General features: G+C 47.0%; 1 protein-coding gene across 7 annotated transcripts in view; it reads left to right on the forward strand.

Moving 5' to 3' along the window:
• Nucleotides 1-9,141, forward strand: part of LOC138982865 (A-kinase anchor protein 9-like) — a 160,855-nt gene that overhangs the window by 11,903 nt on the left and 139,811 nt on the right. For all 7 annotated transcript variants that reach the window (XM_070356246.1, XM_070356247.1, XM_070356248.1 and 4 more), the window contains exons 7-8: nt 491-6,658; nt 8,575-9,105. In XM_070356246.1, coding sequence (XP_070212347.1) covers nt 491-6,658; nt 8,575-9,105 — 6,699 coding nt within the window. The remainder of the gene's footprint in view (nt 1-490; nt 6,659-8,574; nt 9,106-9,141) is intronic.

Consider the following 9,141-nt stretch of genomic DNA (forward strand, 5'->3'; position numbering starts at 1 on the left):
TGCTAGAAGAAGTGGGTTTTAAGCAGAAGTTCATTTGAATGTTATTGAGTTTCACAGAATTGAATGAATCGGCAAGCTTTGACTTTCATTTGTTGTTGTTTTTAGCAAAACAGTGGAACTTCCTTTTTAAGACCTTGAAGGAAAATAAAAAGGAACAAGTCTTAAAATGGGGGTAAATTTGCACAGATTACGTTATAGAAAGGCTGACAAGGATCTTAAAATGGGGGTAAATTTGCACAGATTACGTTATAGAAAGGCTGACAAGGATCTTAAAATGGGGGGAAATTTGCACAGATTACGTTATAGAAAGGCTGACAAGGATCTTAAAATGGAGGAAGTCTTAAATCTGGGCCTCCACTGTACTTAAGTATAGGTAGGGTTGATACGGTTTTTATCAGGTGTTCTAACTTTTTCTGCTACCGTTTTTTTCCTACTCTTAATTTGTTTGTTTCAGTTAACTGACACACTTTATTTGTTTTCTTTGTTCCAGGCGGGCGAGACAGTGCATCAGCAAGTCGCCATGTGTCAGATGTCAGTACGCGCCCTGCAAGATGCCAAGACTCAGATCTTGGCGCTTCAGGACAAGGTCACAGAGAAGAACGATCTTCTGCAGGACCTTTCACTCAGTTTGAACTCCAGATCATCAGAAGTTGAGGCACTCAAGCAAAGAGAGGCAGAGCTTGAAAGACTTGTGGGTGAATTGAGCCAGCAGGCAGCAAAAGATGGAAACCAGGAATCGGGTACAGTGCAGCCTGCAGACAGTCAGCTTCATGCCTTGGAAGAAGAGCTGGGAAGGCTTGGCAGTGAGCATGCGCTGTCACTGAAAACAATGGATGAGCTGAAGCAGCGACTGTCCCTGTCAGAAACATCTCGCCAGGCTCTCATCAACGAGAAAGAAGAAGCCCTGGGGAGAATCATGGGTCTGGAAGAAGAACTGAACCAGCTGGGTCACGTCAAAGACGAAGCCTTGACCAAGATGTCTGAACTTGAACACAAGGTCCACGAGAGTGCTGCTCTGCTCCAGACAGAGTATATGGGTCGCCATGAAGCCGGTGCCAGGATCGCTCAGCTGGAGAGAGAGCTGAATGCCAAGCAGAGCGTTGAGGTGGCCCAGCTGAGTCGGACCCACTCCTCGTCCCAAGCATCTCCAGCAGACAGTACAGGCTCACCCCAAGGTCTCTCTGACCTGAAAAACGTCATCAACTCTCAGCAAGGAGAGCTCTTGTCCCTGCACCAGCAGCTGCAGAGTGCAGAAGCCAAGCTTAGTTCCAGCAGAGAGGAAGCGGTAATGCTGCGAGAACAGCTTGAGAAGCTGCAGAATCAGGATAATGTAGAACAGGCTGAGACATCCGCCATCATCCTCGACTTGCAGCAGGAGGTTGACAGTTTGAGCTCAGAGAATGATCGCTATCAGAAGCAAGCTGTAATGATGGAACAGCAGGTTAACTCTTTCAAAGACTTACTCAAACCACTGTCCTCTCTCCCAGTTTCTGATGCGATGCAAGAGGAAGGGGCTTCTGTTTTAGCTATCTTCAATCTTGATCAGCTTGAAAGTGAACCAGTCATCACCAAACGAATGCAGGCGTTGCACAGAGCTTATGCACATCTTATGACAGAGTACACTCAGACACTGGAGAAGAATCGGCATCTTGTCACAGAGGCCCGTGCCGCCTCTGAAGCTGCCTCAGATGCTGAAGAGAATGGCAAAGACTTGCAGCACCTAGCAGTTGTTGTGGCACGTTTGCAGACTGAAGCTGATGAGTGGAAAACTCTTGTTCAGGACAAAGACACTGAACTTGAGAAGATGAACAATCAGTTGAAAGAAGTCATGAAAGAAAAAGAGCAAATTGTTTCTGGTGTCAGACTGCAGGAAGAGATGACAGAACTGAAAACCTTGGACTCTGACACCCTGCAGAGGAAAATGGAGACTCGTGTCAATACTCTGTTCTCAGAAGTGTCGGAGTACAAGAAAGCCCTGAAGGAATCAGAAGCAGCTAACATGGAGCTTCAGGAAAAGCTGGACCAACAGACAACAGAAGCAGACTCCCTCAAGATGCAACTGGAAGCCAATGAAGATCTCATGAAAGAGCAGCAGGGTAAAGCCAGTGCAGATGACAATGACATCTTGACACGGCTGCAGCAAGCGGAAGCAGAACTTCAAGTGGCCTTAGAAGACAGCAAGGTAGTGGTACACCTGCGAGCTGACTTGGAGGAGAAGAACCTTCAGTTGCAGGCAGTACAGAGAGCGAAGGAGTTGGCAGAGGAGGAGGCAAGGGTGAAACACAGCAAGCATGAAGAAGACCTGAAGGCAGTGCAGCTTCAGCTGGCAGGAATCCTGGAGCAGCATCAAGCGGCGCTCACAGAACAGGAGCACCTGGTCACTTCACATCGAGAGGAGATCCTCAGGCTGGAAGATAACCTTCAGCACAAAACCACAGAACTGGAAAGCATGATGAATGAAAAGGATCAGACGGCAGCGCTGCTGGTGACGCTTCAAGAGCAGAAGACGCAGGAAGTGCAGAAAATCTGCAGTGAACTGGACCAGAAGTCTCATGAGCTGCACGACATTGTAGCAGAGAAAGAGCACATTCTGACAGAAATGAAGACTGTCAGTGAGGACAGAGAGGCAGATATTCAGAAAGTCCAGGTTCAGCTTGAAGAAAAGAGCAGAGAAGTGGAAAAGCTTTGGGCAGATCTGGCTTCAGTAAAAGCAGACAAAGAGAGTGAACTTGATGTCCAGCTGCTTGAGAAAACAAAAGAAGCAGAGCAGGTCATTGCTGAGAAAGAGCACCTTCTTGCCACATTTCAGTCAGCTGACACTGACAGAAACCAGCAGCTTCAAGATCTGCAAGTGAAGCTTGACCAAAAGAATGAGGAATGTCAGTCCTTGCTGTCTGAAAAAGAAGAGTTAGCAAACCAACTGTCATTTCATCGATCAGCCTCTAGCGAGCAGCTGACAAATCTCCATGAGAAGTTGCAGCAGAAGGGCCAGGAATGCGAGATCATATGGGCAGAGAATGAACGTCACCGTGAAGAACTACAGTCTCAATCTGCCATCAGCATGAAGGAGACTCAGCGACTGAAGCAAGACCTGGAGCAACAGACTCAAAGATTTCAGATTCTCCTGTCTGACTGGGAAAGCTTGGACACTGACCTGCATTCCAGGGAGTCTGCTTTCAGGTCTTCACTGCAGAAGAATCAGCAAAAGCTGCAGGAAGCTGCAGCAGAATTAGAAGAAGTTAAAGGTCAGCTGTTAAGTGTTACAGAAACTGTTACTGAGAAAGACGGCACCGTAAAAAATCTGCACACTGAGGTTGAGCAACTAAAAGAACGCCTAACCGTGGCACAGGCTGCAGGCGACGAAGCCTCCCAACAGACACAGCAGACTTTACAGACTCTTCAGAGCAGAGTTCATGAGCTGGAGCAGGAAGTTGACAGCAAGAGAGAAGAGAACGACACTCTGATGTCCAGACTGGCGGGGCAGGCTGACATGTTCAAGGTGAAGGAAGAAGAGATGGTGGCTGAAAACAATGTGCTGAATCATCAGTTGGAGGAAGCCAGGAATGATGCGAAAGAGACTGCCAGCCAGCTTCAGAGAGAGCGAGATGATCTGCAGGAGCAGCTAGACACCGCCAGGTCATCTCTGCACGACGATTTGAAGGAAACTCGCAGAGAACGCGACACTCGTGTGAAATCCTTGCAGTTAGAGATTGACCAGATTCAGCAGGAGCATGGCCGACAGATGACTGACTTAGAAACAGAGATTTTTCACTTGAATGACAAGAACAAGAGTCTGCAAGACCAGCTGGACTCCTGTGCAACAGAAATTGAGGAGCTGCAGCAGAAGCTGAAGGGTTCTGTAGCAGAGACGGAGCAAGTGGAGGCAGACAAAGAGAGACTGGTTCACCAACAGGAAGCCATGCAGCTTGACTTCACATCACAGCTGGAGCTGGCACAGTCACAGATAGCGGCCAAAGATAGTGAACTGCAAGCCCTGCAGACTCAGGTGGAGGAATCAGCTGCTCAGCAAAAAGATCTCATCCAGGCTTTGCAGGAGGAGGTGGCAGCAGCACAGTCAGAAATTGTGCAGAAAGAATCAGATCTGGCCTCTGCCACAGACAAACTCAAGTTTGTGACTGAAGAGAAAGAAATGCTTAAGAACAACTTTGACTGCTGCATGGAGGAAATGACTCAGAGAGCAAATGACCGGGACAACACTATCCGACATCTCCAGTCCAGACTTGCAGAGGCGTGCCAGAATGTGGACCGTGACCAGGGTCAGCTGCGGGAGTTGTACGAGTCTCAGCTGTCGGAGTTTGAAGACCGTCTGGCCACAGCAGACCTGGAAGTACAGCGCCTGGAAAAGGTGGCTGACATTGTCAACGCAGAGAAGGACAAACTGAAGGAGAGCTTTAATGGACAGATAGCCGAGCTGGAGCTCGCTGTTCAAGCTGCTGAATCACAGTCTTCACGCCTGAAAGAACAGATGTCGAAAATGACTGAATCTCATGAAAAGGAAATTGATGACCTGAAACATTCCCACGAAATCCAGATAGGGTCATTGGAAGAGCATTGCCAAAGCCTGGAAAAGGCCTTGTCCAAGCAAGATGCCTTGATGGCTGAGGCCAACAGCAAGTTTGAGAGAGACAGGGCAGATAGGGAGAGAACCTACGAGCAGCAGTTGTCTGATGCTTATGAGCAGGGCAGGATGCATGAACTGGACGTGTCAAGAGTAAAGAGACAGATGGATGAAATGCGCAAGGACCATCAAAAGGAGAAGCAGGCGCTGGAGAAATCCAAGGAGACAGAGATCTTTGACTTGGAGAACAAGTATGTCATAGCCACAACTGAACTCGAGCGCTTGCGTAAGTCACTATGGGGCATGGAGAATGACTACTCTGGGGAGACCCAGGCTCTACACAACAGAATCCAGGAGTTGGAGGCTGTCTCCCATAGCCAGGAGAAGCAGATCTCGGACCTACAGGATAGACTGATGCAATCCTCAGAGAAGCTTGATGACAGCGTTGTGACTCTGAGAGAGTCCTACCAGTCTGAGGTTGGCCACATAGAAGAGCTGAACCAGAGGCTGAGTGAGGATGTGGAGAGGCTCCAGGAGCAGCTGAAGACAACGCAGAGGACTCACGCCCAGGAAATGGAGGCCCTGAAGCACCAGCACAACACAGACGTGAGCGTTGTCCAGGAAAGGTGCAGGCAGGCAGAGAACTACTCCCATGTCCTGCAGTCCCACATGGACAGTGCTTCCCCATCATCTGAAAACCATCCTGAAGTTTACATCTTAAGAGCAGAAGCTGAAAGGCTGCAGCAAGAACTTGTGGCGTCTGAGACCAGTGTTGCCAGACTGCAACAGAAGCTAAAAGAAGAGCAAGCTTCGTCACAGAGCAAGCTGTCAGAGCTCAAGAGTAAAGTTGAGGGCCTCACTAGTGATAAGGATGCCAAGGAGTCTCGCATTCAACATCTGACTGAGGACCTGGAGAATGAGAAACAAATGCTGCACGAGTCCCAGATGATTTGCCAGGACCTTGAGGAGGAGAATAAGCAGCTGTCAGCTGAGAACACTTCTTTGCACGAGCTCTCTCCCCCACCTGAAAGCAGGTTTGTCTCCTCAGAGGAGGATGGCGCTGTGGCAGAGCTGAAGCAAACCATCAACCACCTGACCCAAGAGATGCAGCGTATCCAGACTGCCAGGAACAGGGAGGAGAACGCTGGCACTGCTGCAGAGGGAGGCTTTGAGCCAGAGCCAGACTCCCTGGAGTACCTTGACTTGGCCACTGAGCCCAAAGCCAGTGAAGACTTTTTTGTGGAAGAAACCGAAGGAAGCAAGAGTCCTGTTCAGAGTTCAGCCAAGATGAGAACAAAGTCAGTGCCTTCAGAAACGTTCATGGGTATGGAGATTGAAAGTGCTCACATTATGCTGCGGACAGTCTTGCAAAGCCTTGACACTGTAAACATGAGCGGCTTGACCCCTTCCAGTGATGCTGTTGTGCATGGTTTCCAGCCCGAGTCACCTGTGACACAATACCCAGCTACCGGTGCCCCCAATTTGAGCTTCCTTCCTCTGAATGTGGGTGTGCTTTCAGAACAGACCAACACTGAGAACAAGTTTGTAGAGCTGGTGGACTCTGGTTCACAAACAGAGCGCACGTACACAGAAAGCATTGTCCAGGAGTCTGTGTCGGATCACGCTGAGAGTCTAATGCAGCCACAGAAAGCTGAACATCCTGGGGAGACTCTACAGAATGCAGGAGACTCTGGGGAGAATATGGCTGAAGACGGAGAAGCTGACTTTGCTGGGCGCTTGAAGGGTGTACAGGACCAGCTGGAGGAAGAATGGGTGCTGAAGATGCGTTCCCAGGAGGTGGAACTGCGCCATTCCTATGATGAGGAGTTCAGAGAGTTCCAGCGCCAGACAGAGCACCAGTGCCAGCAGCAGATCCAGCAGGTGAAACAGGAAACGCAGGCCTCCTTTGTGGACGCGGTCCGAAAGATGCGCAAGAGCCTGGAGAGAAAGCAGAAGCAGACCTTGGCCCTGAAAGACAAGGTGATGGCAAAGGGCAGCAAGGTGGACTCTGATGTTCCGGACGGCGCAGATGGGGAAAATCTGGGAGAGATCGTCAAACAGCTCCATGAAGAAAATCAGGTAAGGGATACATTTTTGTTACATTTATTTTCATTTCTTTATTTTTAAATTGTCGGATGATCCAGAAAATTTTGGATTTAGTTAGTCTTAAATCTTTGGTGTGATTTGGCTGCTTTTTTTCTTCTCAATCTTGTGATAAATGTGCGTACATTTTTTTCATGGTCATAGTACACAAATCATGCACATTTGTGGGTGTTTAGGAGTAAACTGATTAGCACTATTATTCTCATTGTCTGAACAAATTCTCACAAGCACCACTAGTTTTATTCGTTTGATTTATTCAGCTTTGGCGCTTCTGTGTCCCTGAAAGCTGACAATTTCTTTGGTACAGTACCATGCTCAATGATTATTTACTTAGTCTTGTTTGATTTGCAATACCTTAAGAATGATCTGCTCAGACCTGTTTACCCTACTATGTTAACTCAACCTATGATAAAAGTCATTACCTTTGAACTTCTCAAAGGTCTAATTTGTACATTTGTGTTATTATCGATGGGGGTGGGGGCTTTGTAGAACACTCTAGAACTCGAAAAAATTAAACTTAACACTTAAAAACACTTAATGGTCCTTTGCAGACAATTCAAGATAAGGGTGGTTGTGTTTTGAAACATCGCAAGAAGCACACTTAACCTCACACGTGAAATGTTTGATTGTGGTTCAGACTGTCGTCACAAATGATATAGATATAATGCTTGATTGCATTGTTTGTGAGAATTTCCACAAATGTATAGGTTGTGCATGTTGTTTACCATTGAGCAGTGATAGTGATAAGGCCAACAACAAACAAAAGTCTGTTTACGGTAACATAGGCCAAAAAAATAGGGTCGGTAGGTCGGGATTTTTTTTGGATTTTTTCCCCCCCAAATAACCATATTTTTAAGTTATTTTGCCCAAAAACAGACTTTTTTATTTTTTTTACAATTTTTTAAAAATTTTTTAATTTTTTTAATTTTATTTATTTATTTATTTTTTTTTTCCCCAAATGCCAAAAAAAAGTCTAGGGTCGCGCGAAAAAATAGGGTCGGTCGGGATACCGTAAACAGACTTTTTTTGTGTGTGGGCTAAGTACATTGACGTATGAAAAGTTATCTCTCGTGAATCAGCGTTTATTATTTTCTTCTATGAAAACGTGAATTCTTGTTTTACAAGCATGAATTTCAATGTTAATGTTTTCTGATGGTTCTGTTCCTTTTTGCCCTTGTAATTTGCATGCTTAGAGTTAGATGCACAAAAAAGCTGTGTATTTGATTTAACTCGGTCAAGTTCGTATAACTGTCACAGTAAGTAATAACAGTGTACACGCCTAAATTGAGAAACATGAAAATTAGAATACACATATTTTTTTATCACTTTACAATCTCTGTCTGGCATTGTTTTTTTGAAAAGGCACACCAAACGTCTGTCTCTCGATCTCTCTTTCTCTCTCTCTCCCACCTGCTCACACACACCCACGCACACACACACACACACACACACACACACACACACACACACACACACACACACACACACACACACACACACACAAACACACACACACACACACAGTTAACATAATAAAGAAGAAAAAAACAAATTGTCCATGAATGTAAAGTGATTTCATGGTTTTAGTGTATGAGTCTGGGTTAAAAATATAGTGTGGTTGAGCTCAAATAGTGCTGCCTTTTTTGTGTGCTCTACGGCTTCTATTTGGTCCATTTTGTTCTCACTTGTCGTTTCTCCATTCTGTATAATCTCGCGATAAATGTCACGGATGTTCAAGAAGTCTAATGTTGGGATCTTTGAGGGTGCCTACATTCTGCTGGCAGAAGTATAAATCACAATGTTGTGTTTTAGTGTCAGTTGGCATTTTCAAAGCTCCTTTGATTGCTTTGTACCGTAGTCAAGGTTGAACGTAAGTTTGTTGTTGTGTCCAGGAACTTGCTGAGGTGAGAGACGTGCTGCTGAAGGAGATTGACATATCACAGACACGGGGCCGCCACAATACCATGCAACATGAACTCTCGGGCAAGATGTCTCCATCCCAGTCCCTCAAACTGAGCTCTGGTGTGGACAGTGGGTCTCCACCTATTGCTGACCCTGCTGCACAGCAGACTGAAGCACAGCAGCTTGTGGCCTCTCACAGTCACACAGCGACAGCCATGCATCCAGACAAAGACGATGATGATGACACCAACAAAGACTCCACACCAACAGCGGGAAGTGATAATGATGATGAAGGCAGCGAGGGCAGCTGTGTGCGTGATCGTTTCCTGGAGGAGCTAGAGGAGATGTCTCAGCAGTCAGGCCAGGACTTGCCCCTGGAGTGGGAGCTCACCTCCACCACCGTGTCCCATGTCAGCACCAGTGGTGCCGGCAGCGCCAGCGTCTTTGAGTGCGACCAGATGGGCTCCAGCAGCGTGTGGGAGGTGTTCGACGGGCGGTGTCTGCGGCAGGACTGCCGGGAGGTGAGGCACCGCTACAATAACCTCTTCCGTTGGCTC

Source organism: Littorina saxatilis, linkage group LG12, assembly GCF_037325665.1.
Source record: "Littorina saxatilis isolate snail1 linkage group LG12, US_GU_Lsax_2.0, whole genome shotgun sequence".
Lineage (NCBI taxonomy): Eukaryota > Metazoa > Mollusca > Gastropoda > Littorinimorpha > Littorinidae > Littorina > Littorina saxatilis.